The 18,443-nt window shown below is 44.9% G+C and overlaps 1 protein-coding gene across 3 annotated transcripts; it reads left to right on the top strand.

Annotated features, from left to right (window-relative positions):
* Nucleotides 1–475: 475 nt before the first annotated feature.
* Nucleotides 476–18,188, top strand: MICOS13 (mitochondrial contact site and cristae organizing system subunit 13). Of its 3 annotated transcripts, none has more exons than XM_085877249.1 (4): nt 476–626; nt 2,983–3,139; nt 10,021–10,072; nt 17,907–18,188. In XM_085877249.1, exons 1-4 carry the CDS (start codon nt 610–612, stop codon nt 18,002–18,004), a joined length of 324 nt encoding a protein of 107 aa, XP_085733375.1. In that variant the 5' UTR covers nt 476–609; the 3' UTR covers nt 18,005–18,188. The 3 variants fall into 3 exon arrangements, with proteins under 3 accessions (XP_085733375.1, XP_085733374.1, XP_085733376.1); XM_085877248.1 differs by lacking the exon at nt 476–626 and adding an exon at nt 735–853; XM_085877250.1 differs by lacking the exon at nt 476–626 and adding an exon at nt 813–835.
* The last annotated feature ends 255 nt before the right edge of the window (nt 18,189–18,443 follow it).

Genomic DNA, 18,443 nt, shown 5'->3' with positions numbered 1-18,443 from the left:
GAACCTTATGATAAAAACGTATTCAATATGTCAAAAATATATTATTATTTAGAATTATAAAATAATTGTTTTTTTTGGGGGGGGCGGGGAGGGTTGTCGAGTGAGGAATGAAGAAATGAACGAAGAACAGAAACTCATTGACCTTTCAATGAGACCCTCTGGCAGACATCACAATCATGACGAGATACAGAACACCATCACCCATCCACAATTCCTCTTCTCGCCTTCCAACGTTCCAGTCAATACCCATGTACTGTTTACCCTTTCTATTTCGAGTCATGTACATAAATTACGTACTTGATATGAAGTAAAATGTTATTCCAGACTTTGGTTTTTAATGACATGACGTTCTTTTCGTTGTTCCATAATCGATGTTTAGGCGGTGTATGCAACTTGAGGACGTTGGTTCTTGCTCTCCAGTTATCTTCTTTTCACGCCGCTTGCCGTGCACAATGTTTAACATGTAAAACTAACCCTATTATTCAGTGTATCCTGTATAAATACCGATATACGTGAGGGGTGCTGTTAAATAGCATAGCAAAAGGACTTCCGCCGGAAGTGCCTCCGTGTTTGGGTTTTTTTTTCCCGAATCGTGAAGCGAGTTTGAGGATGCATCCATTTCCGAGGTGGTTATTTGTTTATTTATTGCTTTTGGCGGTAATTATGTGACATAACTGTGGCAGTGATACCCGAATATGAGTAAATGGATTATTGGTATTTTAATGGAGATGAACGGGTGTCCGACATGACATTGTGGAGTCGCTGGACGTCACGAAGCGCGAGTCATTCCATTAGGATCAGGACGAGTTGATGCAAAGCTCAACACAATGATCCGGTTGTTAGACATCCGCCTGTACGACTTGATGTCGGAATAATGTAAAGGTGGTGCTCACTGTTGGCGCCATCTTCTTTAGCACGTTTATATTTTCACATTTTATTTATTTTAATTCTTCCTGGAATCGGCGACATCAATTACAGTATTATTCATCATGATCATTCCCAATATATAAATATATATATTTTTTATGCTTATTTATTTATTTATATTTTAATTTATATTAAAAATATTTATTTATATATATATATTTTTTTATTTATATATTTTTTATTTATATATTTTTATTTATACATATATATTTATGTATTTGTATATTTATTTATATTTTAATTTATATTTATATATTTATTTATATTTTTATTTATGTATCTTTATTTATTTATATATATATACAGTATTTTTATATATTAAATCCTTAATCCCGCCATTGATTTAATTACAGTTTTATTTGTCATTTTGCCTGTTTGTACGTCAATCGCCGACAGGTTACGTTTGTACTCCAATCTCCATGAAACGTCATCACATGGTGGAGTTGGTCAGAAGGAATAAGCCGATTCATTGGGTCAACATAACCCGAAGGTCCACAACTGGGATCGAATTTCTAAAATCCTCAATTTTTATCCGATTGAGTTGAAATTTGAAGAGGATTTTCATATGTTGTCGTAATAAACAATAGACCTTTTCTATAGGCTTTATTCTCACAAAACTCGTACGCATATCTACAACAACAGAAATATTCACAGGGTAAGAATAACAAAATACAATAACTCGTGTACATAATACTGAAGGCAAATACCACATACACGTCACATAATAACAAAGTTAAACTCCATACTCTAATACCAATTACATTCCTCGGAGTACATTATTCCTAATATAGTATATAACATACCTCTATTGTTAAAGCATGACTTTCCACCGAGTATGTGGTGTACATGTCAATACCAGCCATTGACCTTCATATACAGTGCTGCCACATCCACCCAATCACCGTTGCCACTAATTACAGTACGGCACTTCATTATCACAACATCATATCAGGTCACTGCTTTCAACCAGCCAATTATTTTTAAGCTCAAATTTGTTTTGGGGATTTCACAAGAACCGTGCTCTGCACGACGTCTTTCTTGCTTGCTTGCTTGTTTGTCTGTCTGTGAGTAGGATATCTCATAAAGTTATCGACGCATTCAGACGAGACTTGGTGGATAGGTTGGGTGTGTGACAAGGACAAATTGATTCGATTTTGGTGAATATCCGGATCCGAGAGTTGTTTTTTTTTTTTAATTCTTCACCATTGAGAGGAGGAGATTGGGACCATACTCTGTGCAGAGCGTTGGTGCTGCCAAAGCAGTCTCGTCGGCTATTGGGCACAATCCTGGATGGGTCGCCACTCCAACACAGTATACCAGCAAGCTGGCACTCATTTTGCCGACCTGGGAAGGATGACAGGTCGAGTTAACCCCACCTGGTATTAATTCAACAGCTGAGCGGGATTTGAACTCTGGACCCTAACCATAAAGCCAACACCAGGCCGAGATGGCGGAGATAGAGCCAAAATCTATATACAGCATGATATTTCAAAACCGTGTGAACCAAGTCGGACGAAACTTGGTGGATAAGTTTGGTCGGTGACGAGAACAAGCCGAAGAGATTTTGGTTAAGATATGGATGCAGATCCGGCCTATCAGTGGGATACAAAACTTAACCTGTTCAGCCTGGTGGAGGTATGCACTCTATCAAATGGCTTTCTCCTTAATTTTGAATCTTTTTTTTCCTTTTTCAAAATAAAGCTTTTAAATAGCACCAAGACTTTTGAAATGCCCTGTATAATAAGTCAAATAATTTTCCCAACTAGAAGTCCAAAAGTGGAAAAAAAAGCTCCAAGTTGTTGGGGGTGGCAATGCTCATAAACACCTGCACAGAACTGTTGCCTGGGAACTGCATACATCTTAATCCCTTGAAACAAGTTTTGATGTTTTGAGCATGTGCCTGGGGATTATTAATTGTTATGGTAATACAAAATGTCTGTCATTTGGTGTAAGCTGAGGTAATGGATAAGACTTGCTGAACCACGAAGGAGCGTGGTGACCATGGTATTGGAGTTTGTGCATCTCGAATGACCGAACGGTGTCCTGTTTTGCCAGGCTCGTGATGAAGGTTGGTGTATTGAGTGGTGTGGTGTATGGCACATACCACCAGGGTGTATGGGGAAGCAGTGCGGAGTCAGAAGCCATGTTGCATCGCTTTGGTGCTACTGTGAGACCCTTAGCTCAACAGTACTTGGGCAGTTATTGGGAACAGGTAAGAAAAGGGATCAGAAACTGTGCTGGAGACGAATGACCAATTATTCAAAATGAGTGAAGGCTTGTTATTGATCTTGAACAATGATGAGAATTTCTCACAAATGGACAAAACTTGCCTTTTTCAAATCCAACCAGTGTTAGCATTCCCATCTCGACCTGCGATGGCTTTTTTTTTTTGTATACCTTGGTCGAGGCTCGTATGAGAGCGAACACACAACTCACAGCAAGGAGGCATGAGACAAGAGGGGTGGGAGTGGAAGGGACAAAACAGTGGGGAACAGACACATTAGGTGAACTGTGGAAGGGAGAGGGATGGGGATGGGACGGGGAACATGGCGAAGAGAAGATGGACATTACAGGAACTTTCATGAAGGAAAGCAGGGGAATTGAAGGAAGTGGGCTTAGGTGGATTATCGGGGGTAGAAAAGATCGAGGATTTGGATGGGGGAAGATAAGAGGTGGTGGTGAACAGCTGTTTTGAAAGCCTGGAGGGAAGAATGGGATTGAATAGAGTGAGGAAGTTTATTCCAAAGGCGGGAAAAAAAAGAGGAATGAAAGAGTGAAGATGAGCAGTGATTCGTGATTTTGGTAGTTTTACCAGAAGGGGGTTGTTGGTGGACCTTGAGCGCCCTGTGGAAATGTGGGGACAAATCGCAGAGAGCAGGGTGGGGGCATGGCTGGAGAGGAGTCGGTAGAAGACAGAAAGACCACCGACCAACCTGCGGTGATTGAGTGAGAGGCCCAAAGACTCAGCTTCATTGCGGGAGATGCCGATGATCTTAAATGCCCTGGTTTCGACAGCGTGAAGCCGAGAAAGGTGGGAGGCAGGAGCACCAGCCCAGAGGGGAGAGCAGTACTCCATCAGGCTGCGGATGAAAGCTTTGTAAGTGGTCAGGAGCTCAAGAGGGCCGAGGAAGGACCTTGCACGACGGAGGATTCCCAGTCGGCGACTGGCTTTTGAGGCGAGGTTGGAAATGTGACTTTCCCAGGAAAGGTCATGGCAGATAGTGAGAACCAGAAGCTTGAAAGAAAAGACTTCTTCCAGAGGATTGTTGAGAAAGTGGATGGGGGGTTTTCTAAACTGTCCTTTCGAAGAGACAGAGTGAGAGTGTGGGATTTGTCTGGATTGAAAGACATGTTCCACGTGTTGGACCAGTTTGTGATTTTATCCTGATCTGCAGTGAGTGAAGAAGCTGCTGCTTGCCAGTCTGAGGGATGACAGATGGTACGGCAGAGGGTGGAGTCGTCGGCAAAGAGTAATAGAGGATTTTCCAGAGAGTCCGAGAGATCATTGATGAAAACCAGAAAAAGAACAGGGCCCAGAACGCTACCTTGAGGAACTCCAGCCTGCACAGGAAGAGGGGATGAAAGAACTCCATTTAGGGCGACACGTTGACTGCGACAGGAGAGGAAGTCTGCGAGCCATGAGTGGAGATGGCCTTGAATACCATGGGAAGAGAGCTTGGTGAGTAGTGCAGGGTGCCAGACTGTGTCAAAAGCACGTGATATGTCCAGGGATACGCCTCGGATTTCCTGTCTGGCATTGAGGACCTCCATCCATTGATGGGAGAGCAGAAGCAGCATATCCAGGGTAGAGTGACCTTGTCTGAAACCAAATTGATGATTGGAAATCAAGCCATTGGAGAAGAGGAAGGATTTCATGTCTGAAGCGATGATGGATTCCATAACCTTGCTGATGATTGGGAGAAGGCTGATTGGTCTGTAGTTGCAGGGATCTGTTTTTGCACCTTTTTTATGCAGGGCAGTGACGTTAGCAGATTTCCAAGCAGTTGGCAGATGACCTTGGGCAAATGAGAGGGTGAATAGAACAGAGAGAGGGTGAGCAAGAGCAGAAGAGCAGGCTTTGAGGACACGTGGGCTGATGCCGTCTGGACCGGTTGCAGAATCTGACTCGAGGTTTGAAAGCAAGCTCTCCACCTTGTCAGGAGAAAAGGATACAGAGTCCAGGGACAGTTGGGTGTGACTGGGTAAAGTGGGTAGAGATAGTGATGGGTTTAGGACACAAGATTTAGCTGCAAACACAGAGTTTAGACATTCAGCTTTATCACGTGTGGAATCAGCAGTGCGGCCATTTGAGGTAAGGGAGGGATGGAGGGGGAACATACACCAGAAACAGATTTGATTAAACGCCACCAGGATTTTGAGGAGGGAGAGAGGTTTGAGAGTTCAGACTTGAGATGAGAAAGATGTTGTTTTCTGGCTCTCCTGAGGGTAGATACACACTTGTTCCGAGCTTTGTGGAAAGAACTGAGATTGCCCTCAGTTGGGTTTGCTTTCCATGAGGCAAAGGCAAGTTGTTTCAGGACAACTGCCTCGCCACAAGCTTCAGTAAACCAAGGGCGGGAGGAAGGGTAGGACAACTGAACACGAGAGGGGATAAATCTGTGCATGAGGGAGAGCAAGTTTCTTTGAAAGAATTCCCAGGATGAGTTGATGTTTAAGAAAGTAGTGATAGGAGACCAGTCTGTAAGTTTGATGGCTGCTCGGAGACCCTGCCAGTCGGCTTGAGTGAAATGCCAGACTCGACGGCGGTGAGGTGGTTCTCTGATAACAGCCAGAGAGATGTCCACTTTAACAAGGACGTGGTCAGAAGAACCAATTGGAGCGAAGGAAGAGCAGCAGATATTGTCTGGGAAATTTGTCAGAATCAGATCCAGAAGAGATGGAGTACCATTGGTTGAGATCCGGGTCGGGAAGTTGACCGATTGAGTCAGTCCCAATGAGTCACAGAAAGCTTTTGCTGAGGTGCCATGGCAGGTGAGAGAGGTACCCACACCTAGCCAACTGGCGTGATGACAATTTAAGTCACCACATAAGAGGAAGAGAGAGTTTGGATGAGAAGATAGAAGATGGTCCATGTTTTCGGATAGTGAGGTGTAGATGGAGTCATCACTGTTCGGTGGACGGTACAGTACACATATAAACATGAGGTGGGAGTGGAGGGGAAGCCGAAGCCAGAGGTATTCCTGGTGGTGTGGGGGAGTGAGAGCAGTGCATGGAGAGTGAGGAATAGAGTCTTTGATGAAGAGAGCAACACCTCCACCAGGACGAGGCTCAGGTCTGTCATACCGTAAGAGGGAGTAACCAGGGAGAGATACTTGGGAGTCAGACACGTCTTGGGAGAGGAAAGTTTCTGTTAGGCAGATAATGTCTGGTTTGTCAGTGGCAACCTGTATGGAAAGATCTGAAAGGTTTGAGCGAAGGCCCCGGATATTTGAGGTGCTCTGAACCTCTGAACCCAGGTTCAAATCCCATATTTAAAAAAAAAAAACTGAACGTGTTCGTCTGTTTCGTGTTAACATCTGAACCAATGGCATGTGATTCAAATCCCATGTGCTATATTGGTACAGGTACGTCGCCAGGTCACAACTGACCTCTCTCGGACCCACTTCTTGACCGTTGACCCAGAAACCGACAAGCCACGGATTACTCCATGACCCGACGGGTTGCTAAGCATCGACAGACGCCGGTCGAGGCAGTTAAATATAGCAGGGTCCTTATGCCCACAATCGCATCGCATTGCATTACCTTACTGGTGATTTATTTATCTCAACTTGGGAACCATGCTCTCGACTTCCCACCCTGTCTACTTATTACGTACAGCCGAGCAAAACTGTAGGTGTGAGGTTCTCTAAGCTTGTGGAGCAAATCGATGGTGCGCAACTTCCTGCCTGTTATGTTCACTATGTCTAACCAATGGAAGAAAACAGACATTGAGCAGGTGTGGAAACAAAAAGTCTTGTCTTGATTTTTTAACAAAAGGCAAGTATTTACAGCAATGCAGTGTCGCACAAGAAAAAACCCTTGTGCATGCAAGCCCCTTATACATTCAACCTTATCGCTACACACAACATAGACACCTCATACATCTGGGAAAAAAGAGACACACAAGGTGTGGGGCTGTTTTAGGCAGAGCCTTTGGTTGATCCGATGCTGGAAAGGTGATTAACCACGATCATTACAATGCTGGAATGGTGATTATCTGGTCGAAAAGCTGGTGAGGTGACGTGGTTTGAGGATGTGTGTTTGACAATAAAGCATGAGAACGGGGGTTTGAGTTCGGATTCTGTAAACTAAGCGTTTGAGAATGAGTGTTTGAAAATGGTGGTCAGTTTGAGTATGGGTGTCGGAAAATGAGGTTCGAATACGGAGTTGGAAAATGAACGTTTGGGAATGAGATTTGAATATGTATTTGGAAAATGAACATTTGGGAATGAGATTTGAAGGAAAGTGTAGGTTTGGGAATGAGGAAGAGAACAACGGGGAAGGATCGACCTATAATCACAGCGCATCTTCCTTTCCCCTCATATGAGAGGGTGGGTAACCGAACTAAACAATCACTATGGAAATATCACAACTCAAGGGTTCTTTTATGTGTTGGATGGCACTCCCTGGGGTCTTTTCCAAACCGCAACAACACTTATCTCTCAATTGGCCTCCAAGTCCTTACAATTCACATTGAATACACAAATGTCTAACCATGTCCCGTCTTTGTCCTGCGTATGATTTTTGTCCAAGATACATTATTAGTGAGCCGTGGAGGTAAATTATAAAATTTGAAAAAAGCGATTCATCTTTGGCTGACCGTTGGGTGGATAGGTAGACCCTGAATGGCATTCATACTTAAATACTTTATCTTGATCATTGTCTGATGGTTAAACTGCTGATTCTGAAGTGCTTTGTCCTCCAGATTGATTAAAATAAAGGACTTGATAAGCTGTATGCTCATGCTGTGGAAAACATGAAATTTTGGTGGTGCGTGGGCGTTGTATTATTGTTAGTCGTGGCCCGTTCCAATTTCGCGGTTTGAGTCAGAACGACCATGACCGCCAGCTAAGTTCACAGCACCGAGTAAGTTCCTGGACCTGTTTGCCACATTACAACACTCATAAGGACCTTGGAATTAACCCAAGGAAGTGCCGATAGATTATTGTGACCTTTATATTACAGCTGAGCAACCGTTGGTCACGAGTGTGGACTGAGACTGGGTTGAGCCAATTTTCAGAAGTTCAACACTCAACCAACCAAAATCATTAATTGAGGCAGCCAGACATAGCTGAGTCCAACCCCGAGACCAAGTTTATTTAGTCACAAAGTAAATGGCATGGGAGAAGGAATACGTGAGCAGGCTGAATAACATTGGTTTTGCAGCACTCTCTGGGGTTTAGAGACCGGATAATGGCGAGATCATAGCGGGTGGTTACTCCTGCTATTGGTCTGTTTGCTCTGATGGTTACCATGCCCAAGGAGTTGCTGTAGCTGTGTCCAATAAGCTGACTCCAATGATAAGTGAGGTAACACCGGTCAACAAGCGTATTATGAGACGAAGGATTTGTCATTCCTTCGGTGTCGTTTCCTTGGTCTCTGTATATGCTCCGACTGAGGTGAGTGATCTGACCATCATTCCATGCCACGCTCGAGTCTGTGGTTGATCGTTGCACCAGGCGAGACACTCTTATAGTCTTGGGGGATTTCAAAGCATCGACTGGCACTGACGGATGGTTATGAGACGTGTGTTGGTCCCCATGGATCTGGAAATGTGAACCAGAATATCACTAAGTTCCTTGACTTTGCAAGAAGTTGTGAACTTAGGGTGGCTGGTTCATGGTGTCAGTGCCCACAGGCTCATCGCTGGACTTGGTATTTCAATGCTGTTGGTGTGGCAAAGGAAATTGACCATGTGCTCGTTGATTGTCGCTGGAAGATGATCCAGAACTGCAGGGTCTCTCGGAGTGCTCAGTTCCTCAATACCAACCACAGGCTTCTTGTAGCAATTCTGAAGTTTCAGCTTAAATCTGGGAGAATGGTACCATACCAGCCGAGGCTGGATGTTGGAAAGCTCAAAGATGAGAGGGTAGCTGAAGAGTTTATGAACAGGCTGAGTGGAGATTTGGGAGGTCTGGGTGCTTTGTGGAGTGCCTTCAAAACCACCATCCTTAATGTTGCCAGTGGATATCTTCGAACTTACCTGATGGTAAAGAGGAATTTTGTCTCTCAAGGAACACTGAATACCATTCATCAGAGTTGCAGGACCAGGCTTAATAGCAGAGCTGACCTGTTCAGGGAGTTGAGGTGTAAAACTGGATGTATACTGAGGATGGACAAGGAGTCCAATGTGTGAGGAATCTTTGAGGGGGTGGAGCATCATCTGTGGTCAAATGATTCTTGTTGTCCTTGCAGGGAAATTTGCGCATTGTGTTCCTATAAGCCAATGCCTCGGTGCATTGCAGCTAGAGAAGAGGGTGGTGGGCTCTTGACAGAGGAGTCCAAAATGAAGGCCCGCTGGGCCGGTTACTTTGAGCGGCTATACCAGGCTGACCCACCAGCTGTTGAGTTCGATGTCAGGGGTGTTCCTATCCCTATTGCTGACCCTCCAATCAATTGTGATCCACCTTCGTTTGAAGAAACACAGGCTGCGGTGAACTGGTTGAAATGGGGTAAAGCTCTAGGGATCTGTGGCGTCCATGCTGAAAGTATGAAGGCTGGTGGAAATGCTGTATCTGTGTCGTTGCATGCAGTTCTTTGCTCTGCCTGGAACACAGGCATTATCCCAACTGCCTGGGAGAGGCGCCTTGTTGTCCCTCTCTGGAAAGGGAAGGGTGATCACCAGGACTGCAACAACTACCGAGGGGTGAAGCTTCTCTCAGTGCCGGGCAATATTTTTGCTCGGATAATTCTTGATAGGGTTCGCCACCATCTGCTTGAGCACCAGTGCCCAGAGCAGTCAGGCAAACACCAAAAGATGTCTTTTCAGAATTTGTCCGATTATACACTTATTTATTTATTCCTGTCTAGTTATGGCACCTGCACTTTAAGGCATGTTGTCTGTGTACTAAGTTTTATCTTTTGTTCATTCAGGCTCCATCTCCATCTTCATCTTCTGAAACAGTCCGGCAATACTGGAATTGGGGTAGGTAAACGTGTGTTGCGATTCTTCTTCAATTTTCTCAAAATGACCATTTTTAACTTGACTTTATCTGCTTTTGTTAATCTTGTGGGATAACCTTTCCAACATGCATTGCTTTACAATGAGAGAAAGCGAAAGAGAAAGGGACAAATTCCAGTGAGTGTGAGAATATGCAAGTTTGGACATATTGAAATAATGGAGGAGGAAAGACTAGTGAAAATAATGTACCAAAGCAGAATGAAGAGTAGGTCAGTTGGAAGACCAAGAATCTGATGGAAGCAAGTTGTGGAGAAGAATATAGTGTAAGATGCACAACATCTCGTCCAAGATAGGAAAGGGTGGAGAGCTGTAGTTCAGGCCTTTTGATACACAGCAGCAGTAGAAAGAAAGAATACATTGAGTTTGTTGTGATGTTTTCCATCATGCCAACAATCTTGAATACCCAATGAATATCACAGTTATGGTTGAAAAATAATTACATATATATATATATATATATATATATATATATATATATATGTATATATTGTTGTGGATTTCCACCACCCCGGCGTGCGGGCGACCGCTTTTAGCTAATTGCGGCCGCGCGCCCACTGACCGTGGCAATCCAGTCGCAGCTTTCGGATCAACGCCGAAATCCAGCTACGGGTGTGTTTTTAACCACACCGTAAATCAGCCATACCAACTCTTCTGTCCATGTGCGACAGGGTTGATCGCCAAATTGTCTATTTACCTAATTATTCGCGCAGACAGAAATGCCGGGGATTTACACCTCGACGGGACCCATACGGACACGGGCCGCTTTAAGCAGCTCGCACCGTTTGCGATCGCCGAGCGGTTTATTATCGCCAAGCCCCGTCGTACTCGATTATCTTATCGGCTATTAAAAACCAGCTATTATTCCCAACGCAATTACGGCAGCTCAATGGAGGAAGGGATGCAACGAGCAGCTGAATATTCAAACGATGACATTTATTCATACACGTATGCAAGCAATGGGGGTAAGGGACAATACACGAGCAAAAAGACCTACAGCCGGTCTATTACGTAATGTACAGGCACTTAACAGTTCCACTTGTAGGACAAGGCGCCGCAGACTTCCATGCAAAAACCCAGAAAGAAAAGAACGGGGAGAACTGAGCCCGTAGGCCTTTAATGTTCCTCGGAGCCGGGATGACCGCAAGGCTCTGAGAGGCCGTACAGGTTACCTGCCACCCTCGTGGTGACTCGCTGGGCCCTGGTTCGGCGACCCTCGGTTTGTCCGCCCGCACTCGAATGGACTCCACCAGCTCCCGACTCCGACAACGCTTCCAACGGAGCCTCGAACGACCAAGGAGACCCAGGAGAGAGAGACACTCTCACCCACCTGCCAACCAACAGCTGCCAACTCCCTCCTCAACTGCCTTCTCGGCTCTACTGCTAAAATGAACCTCAACCTGAGGTCTTCGCTTTCTCTCTCCTCCACTCTCTCGGCGCTCCAACGCGGGGCTTTTTATCGCCCAGGGGCGTTTGCCCCTCCCTTCTCGGAGCGCGCGGGAAAATTCCGGGAGAGTTCTGGTTGATCTTGTACGGTGGATACTTTTAACCGTCACTTCTGTTTACCCGGGAGTGATGGAGTTGTTTTTCTTCGGTGAATACTTTTTGTTTGTCGATATGCCGTTGTTTGTGGAGAAGGTGGTGAGGAGATGTTTAAAATAGCGACATGAAAGAATAATACCACCTCAAAAGTTCGCAGCCGGGCTCACGAATAAATCCCATTAGACATCGGTGGGGAAATCTAATCTGGACACAGACTTATCAACATAACTGATCTTTGGGGAACCTGAATGGTGTTCTGTGAATTTCCACAACAGTAACAATTTATATACATATATATATATATATATATATATATATATATATATATATATATATATATATATATATATATATATATATATATATATATATATATTGTTGTGGTTGATGAAATTCGCAAACCACCATTCATGTCCCGTAGGTGAGATATCTCTGTAAGTACATGTGTAGTTAGCCCAAACCCGTTGTTTAGAGGGCATAAATGTGATTCATTCGGGCTGTGACCCTTTAAGATAGCCGTTTTTCTGTTCTGTCTTTATTTTGAACCAACCACGTCTCAACCGCCATCACACAACAACCACCAACCGCAACGCCGCCTCACAACAACAACAACGCCAACAGCCACGACCTTTACCGTCATGGCTCGCTCCTGTAAACATTGCATCACCGCCATTCCAAGCGTTGCCATGGTCATCACCGCCACAATAAACCCTCCACCACCTTCACCTCTCCTCCTTCTGCCGCCATTCCCGCACCGCTTGTGGGCACCGAGCGTCAGGCTGTCCTGGCCTCGTACAGGGCGCGCGCTGAGCCGCGGGTACAAAAAGCGGCCTTTCCGAGGGGAAGTCGGATCAGGAATGATACACGCCCACTTCTGATCCGTCCAATCATTAAGCGCGGGGCGATTTGGCCCTGCCTCCAGGTGCGTCGGAGTAGAATCGATATATGCAAATTCGAGGATCAGGGGAGGTTCACGCCCACTTTTTCTCCGTCCAATGGGCTAGCGTGGCTCCGCCCCCGAGCTCATCCTGATCCGGAAATTTACATATGGGTTCTCCTGCCGCAATATAAAGCGCCGAGCGCGGGGCGAATTCAGTCAGTTTTGTTTTGGGTCGGAAGCAGTTGGAGGCAGCGGCAGTTTTTGGGCTCGGGCGAGTTGGAGAGGTGTGGCGGCGGCGAAGTGTGGCAGCAGCAGTCAAGACGGGTCTGGAGGAGAGTCGGTCTGTCGGGGTTCGGAGTCTCTCGGGGAGCTGCAGAGAGGGGAAGCCGGGAACGCAGTCGAGGTCGCAGTGGAGTCGCTCGTCGCGGGACCCAAGCAAGCCAGCTATCCTCTTTCCCCAGAGCATCAACAACCCCCCCTGTTTCCCCCCCGCGCTGAGATCGTGCGAAAAGGGGGCCCCGTTCCCACCCCATTCCAAGCAGTGCCAACGAAACCCGCGGAGGAGCGCGGAGTCGGGGCACCGCCGTGACATTTGCAGCTCATCACGAGACGGGTAGGCTCCACGTGGTCTCGCGCCCCAGGCCCCGTCTGCCCCCTTGTATTTGAGGGTGGCCCTTTTCTTTTGCTTTTGAGTATATGTGTTGTCGGCGCCGTCTGTAAAGTAAAACTGTGTAAGTGTTGCCGTGTGCTCGCGTAGTCGGTAGTAGATCTGCATTGTTGTGTTCCTTTTGTTACATTTGCTTTTGGTGCATAATTGTTGTAATTGTATATGTGTACTCTCCGTGTGCCGCGGAATAAATGTGCCTCATGTTGAACTGTTTTTCCCGTTTCGCTTCGTCTTTTCTTTAATTGAATCTCCATCTTACTTCACGTAAAGGGTTGGTAGTGGGCTGAATACGCCCGATAATTAATCGGAACCGTCGAGGTTGACGATAACACCGCTCGGTTATCCCGATAGTACGGAGCGGGTCGCTTAAAGTGGCCCGTGTCTGAAGTTGACCTGCGGCGAGGTGCGATCGCCCGGTCTACCCTCCATGTGGGTACTTAGGTAGGTCGAATTTGGCGAACAACCCTATCCCACGCGGGGGGCCGATTGGCACGATCGTGGAGAGGCCAAAAGGCCAACCCATGACTAGTTCCCGGCGTTAGTCCAAGAGGGTCACGACGGAATTGTCCGTCCGGTGGGCGACGTGCCGCGATTCGAGTTACGTGGCCGCTCGCACGCTGGCGGGCGCGAATTCGCAACTATATATATATATATATATATATATATATATATATATATATATATATATATATATATATATATATATATATTTACACATGAGTACTAGTTTGGTTATAATCATCAAAGTGTATCCCAGTCACTTTCATCATGTACCATACAGTGTCATTTCTGCTGGAGAAGTTTCCACGGCAAGGCTGGAAGAATGGTGTCAGGAGGAAGGTTTTACATTTAAGAAGCAGTGGGAATCATTTCAGGGACAACTGGAGTGTTTCCAGAATGATGGCCCGATGTTAAATAGAAAGGGGGCTGCAAGGTTTGCAGTGGGAATTTAAGGAATTCAAGCTTTTTTAGGTCGGTGGAGAAGGTATGAAGGAAGGAACTGGTAATGTAATTGTGATGAGTAAAGCCAGCCAAGAAAATATAATTTCAGGAAGGGAAAAGGTAAACATATTCTATACCAATGCCAGAAATTTAAATAATAAGATTGAAGAGCTTGAAGCCAAAGTGGATAGCAAGGAGTACGATGTAGTTGCAGTTATTGAGACATGGTTTCAGGAGGAGAGTAATTCGAGGACAGGATTAGAAGGCCCACAAGGTGTATCGGTGTGATAGGAAGGAGAGAATAGGAGGAGTAGCAATCTGGGTAAAGGACAGCATCGCATCGAGAGAAAGAGGTGACATTAAGGAAGGAATTCATGTCGAGGATTCTGTACGGGTAGAAATTAGATATTGTAAAAACAGTAAGATACTGGAAGGATGCTTTTATAGGGCTGGGTGTGAAGGAAGAGGAGGAAGGAAGAGTACATGAAGAATTCAAAAGGGCATGTGGTAAGGGAAGAGTATTGATTATGGGGGATAGATTAACTTGCCAGGGATAGATTGGGTCCAGAAACAGGGAAAGGGCAGAGCATATGAGGACTTCCCAGTTTTAGTCCAGGATTGCTTTGTAACCCAGTTTGTGGCTCAGTTCATGGCGGGGGCGGGGGGGGTGCAGTGTTTAACCTCCTTTTAAAGTAAGAATCCCAATATGGTGGAGGTGGGGGAGCATTTAGGAGCAAGTGACCATAACATTGTGTGTGCAAAGACTCTGAGGGTTAGAGTTCAGGATAGTAAAGTGAGGCACTTGGATTTCACGAAGGCAAACCTTGAGGGTATGAGGAGAAAGTTGGGAGAAGCTAGCAATAGGACAATCAGCATCTGAAAAATGGGAAACTTTCAAGGAGCAAATGTGTGGAGAGCAGAGTAAGTACATTCCAATTAGGTGTAAAACTAGAAACAGAAAGAGGCCAGGGTGGTTGAGTCGTGAGATGAGGAATGCTACTAAGGAGAAGCAGAAGGCATTTATAAGGTTTATAATAACAGGACTGGAGTTAGATTTATATCACGATCGGAGTAAACAGAGGCAAGTTGAGAAAATAACACGGCAAGCCAAAAGAGAATATGAGAAGGACATGGCTAAGAATATTGAACATAATAACAAGGCATTATTTAAGTATATCAGGGGAAAAGAACAGGTTAGGACTAGTGTGGGCCCATTGAGGAATAGCACCGGGAGAGTGGTTAGTGATGAAAGTGAGATGGCAGGCTTATTAATCAGGTATTTTGCTTCAACTTTTACACAAGAACAGTCAGGAGAATTGCCATTAGCTGAAAATATCCATCAAGGAGATGAGGAAGGACCTTTACAGAAGATGCAGATTGGAATGGAGGAAGTAAAAGAACAGCTCGGAAATCTAAGAGAAGATAAGGCTCCAGGGCCAGATAATATGCACCCGAGAGTATTGAGGGAAGTGGCTGAGCAGGTAAGCAAAATATTAACGGATATTTTCAAGAGCTGACTGGAGTCAGGACAGATACCATAGGATTGGAGAGTCGCAAATGTAACGCCATTATTTAAGAAATTATCCAGAGAAGAATTGGGAAGCTTTCGACCTGCTAGTTTGACTTCAGTTGTGGGGAAGGTGTTGGAGATATTAATTCAGGACCAGATGAGGAACCATTTAAATAAATATATACTAATTAAAGGAAGTCAGCACAGGTTTACCAAAGGTAGTTCCTGTCGAACAAATCTTTTAGAGTTCTATGAAGCAGTGTCTGTTTGGGTGGATGAGGGAATGGCAGTGGACATAGTATATCTCGACTTTAAGAAGGCATTTGATAAGAAGGCATCGGAGGTTGTTGGTCCAAGTGAGGACTTGTGGAGTGGCTGATCAGGGAGTTAATTGGATTGCAAAGTGGCTTAGTGATAGAAAGCAAAGAGTGGCTGTGAGCAGAAGGATGTCTTGCTGGAGGATGTTCATGGTGGGGTACCTCAGGGATCAGTACTCTGACCAGTTCTATTCATTATTTATATCAATGATTTGGATAATGGGGTGAAGATTAGTTTTTCCAAATTTGTAGATGACAAAGCTGGAAGGTAAAGTGGATAGCAGAGGGGGTGGTGATCATATTCAGGCAAGTATTGAAACTTGTATGGATTGGGCAAAAGACTGGCAGATGCAATTTAACCTGAGCAAGTGTAAGGTGTTGTGGATGGGAAAGAACAATGAAAATAGAGATTACAGCATGCAAGGGGTAATTTTGGAGCGTGTCACACAGGAGAAGGATCTTGGGGTGTTACTAGATATGGGAGGTAAGCAGGCAGCACAATGCCAAGCAGCCATAGGTATAGCAAAATATGGTTTTAGGTTGTATTCAGAGGGAGATCATTTACAAATCAAAAGAGGTGGTGTTCGCATTGTTCAGGAATTTAGTGAGGCCGCATCTAGAATATTTGGTGCAGTTTTGTTCACCACAATTCAGCAAGGACATCGATGCCAAAGAGGGTTCAGCGCAGGGCTACTAGATTGATTCCAGGCCAAGCTCGACTCAGCTATGAGGAGCGCCTGAAGGAGACGGGGCTTTATTCACTAGAAAGGAGGCGGTTACGAGGAGATATGATAGAGATGTTTCAGGTAATTAAAGGTATCGATAAAATATGTGCAGATGAATTATATTCAACAGAGTAGACAGTGATAGGACCAGGGGCCATAGCTTGAGAGTGAAGATGGCAGTAAGGCAGGGGACTTTTACTTGGAGAGTAGTTAAATGTATGGAATGGCTTCCCTGGAAAGCTAGTGGTAGCAGAAACAATGGATAAGTTTAAAATGGAATTAGATAGGAATCTGGAACTTATGGAGAATGGAGGGGTAAAGGGATGTTGGCAGGACTTTTCAGACGCTTGAGCATTGAGTTATTATATGCATCTGTCCGGAGTGGTGTTGTTGGGGGTCTCGTCAAGGGGTGTCGTGTGGTTGATGATGTGTTTTTACCCAAGCCCATGACCCCTCCCCTGAGGAGAAGAAGAAGAAAAATAAAATTACGAAATGAAGAAGAAAAAAATACAAAAACTGAAAATATATGGATAAATGAGGGTTGCAATCCTGGATGGGTTGCCACTCCAACACAGGAAGTCAGGGCTGGAATTTGGAATTTGTTCAGGGTGCCAGTGAAAGCTCGTCTACTCTTCACTGTGGGATCTTTCGAGAGTACCAACTAATGCCAGCAGACGGGGACGCCCAGTTTAATGTCCATCCGACAGACTGCACACACAATGATGAATCATCCTGCCTGTGAAACATCAGGATGACAGTTTATAGCTGGGTCAGATTCAAACCCAGGCTAGACAGCTTGGAGGTAAGTGTGTGTACCTCTAAGCTACCCTGCCGGTAACTTGAATCCTAAAACGTTAAGTTGTTTGCGTGCGTGCGCGTGTCTGAAAAATCAGAGCAAAAAAAAAACCGGGCTCGGCCGATCTCCACTAAATTTTGCATTCATGTTGATAGTACCCAGGGTAAAGTCATGGGCACAAAAAAAAAATCCCCCTCACCCTGTAAAGGGAGGGGGGGTTGGGGTGAACGACTTGCCATTGTTTTTAGTTGATTAAATAATCTTTCTGCATCAGTCCCAATAAAAGTTATTGCAAGAATGGTGTGCTGTATTTTACTCTTTGTTACATCAACAGATTATACTATTTATTTGCCCACATTTCCTCCTCCCCCATCCCCTCCCCCTTCCACAATTAAATATTTGCTATGTCTGTGTGCTTGCAGGTGTACATGGTTCAATTATGGCATTGTCAAATGCACCACGTCGTACTGCAGAATTGTTGAATTATGGGTATACTTCTGTCTTGGGTTTCTTCAAGTGATTGTGAAGCTCCACGCATCTCCGGCCAAAGTGTGTCTGTTGTTGATACCATCGAGAAGTTTTCAGTTTATCGGCAGTTGGTGCTGAACAGCGTTAAGTGGAATGTTCTCGTGTTGTAGAACTTACCGCTAGACGCTGTAACATCAGCAGCAACTCCGTCTGTGTTAATAAACTTCTATTTATGAGTCGCTTGTCATTGCATTCCTTTGATCCAAGTAGATGTATTGGGGTGGAACTTTCTTTTGTATCTGATCGTATTTGCTGTTTGATAATGTAGTTGTGTAGGTGTTTGTATACCAAGATCTGTGCATAAGAGTTTGTGTTGGTATTTGTCTTTTTCTGGCTCGTTGAATTGACCTTTTTTATCGACTTTTTATGCAGGTGTCGAGGCTCATGGAAGAGCAGAACAACCAACAGGGGGCAGTGGATCAATGGATAAA

This window comes from Eptatretus burgeri, chromosome 4 (genome assembly GCF_056783735.1).
Source record: "Eptatretus burgeri isolate ZD-2024b chromosome 4, Ebu_testis_v1, whole genome shotgun sequence".
Lineage (NCBI taxonomy): Eukaryota > Metazoa > Chordata > Myxini > Myxiniformes > Myxinidae > Eptatretus > Eptatretus burgeri.
Note: the sequence above shows the minus strand (reverse complement) of the source record. Positions and strands in the feature narration are given on the sequence as shown.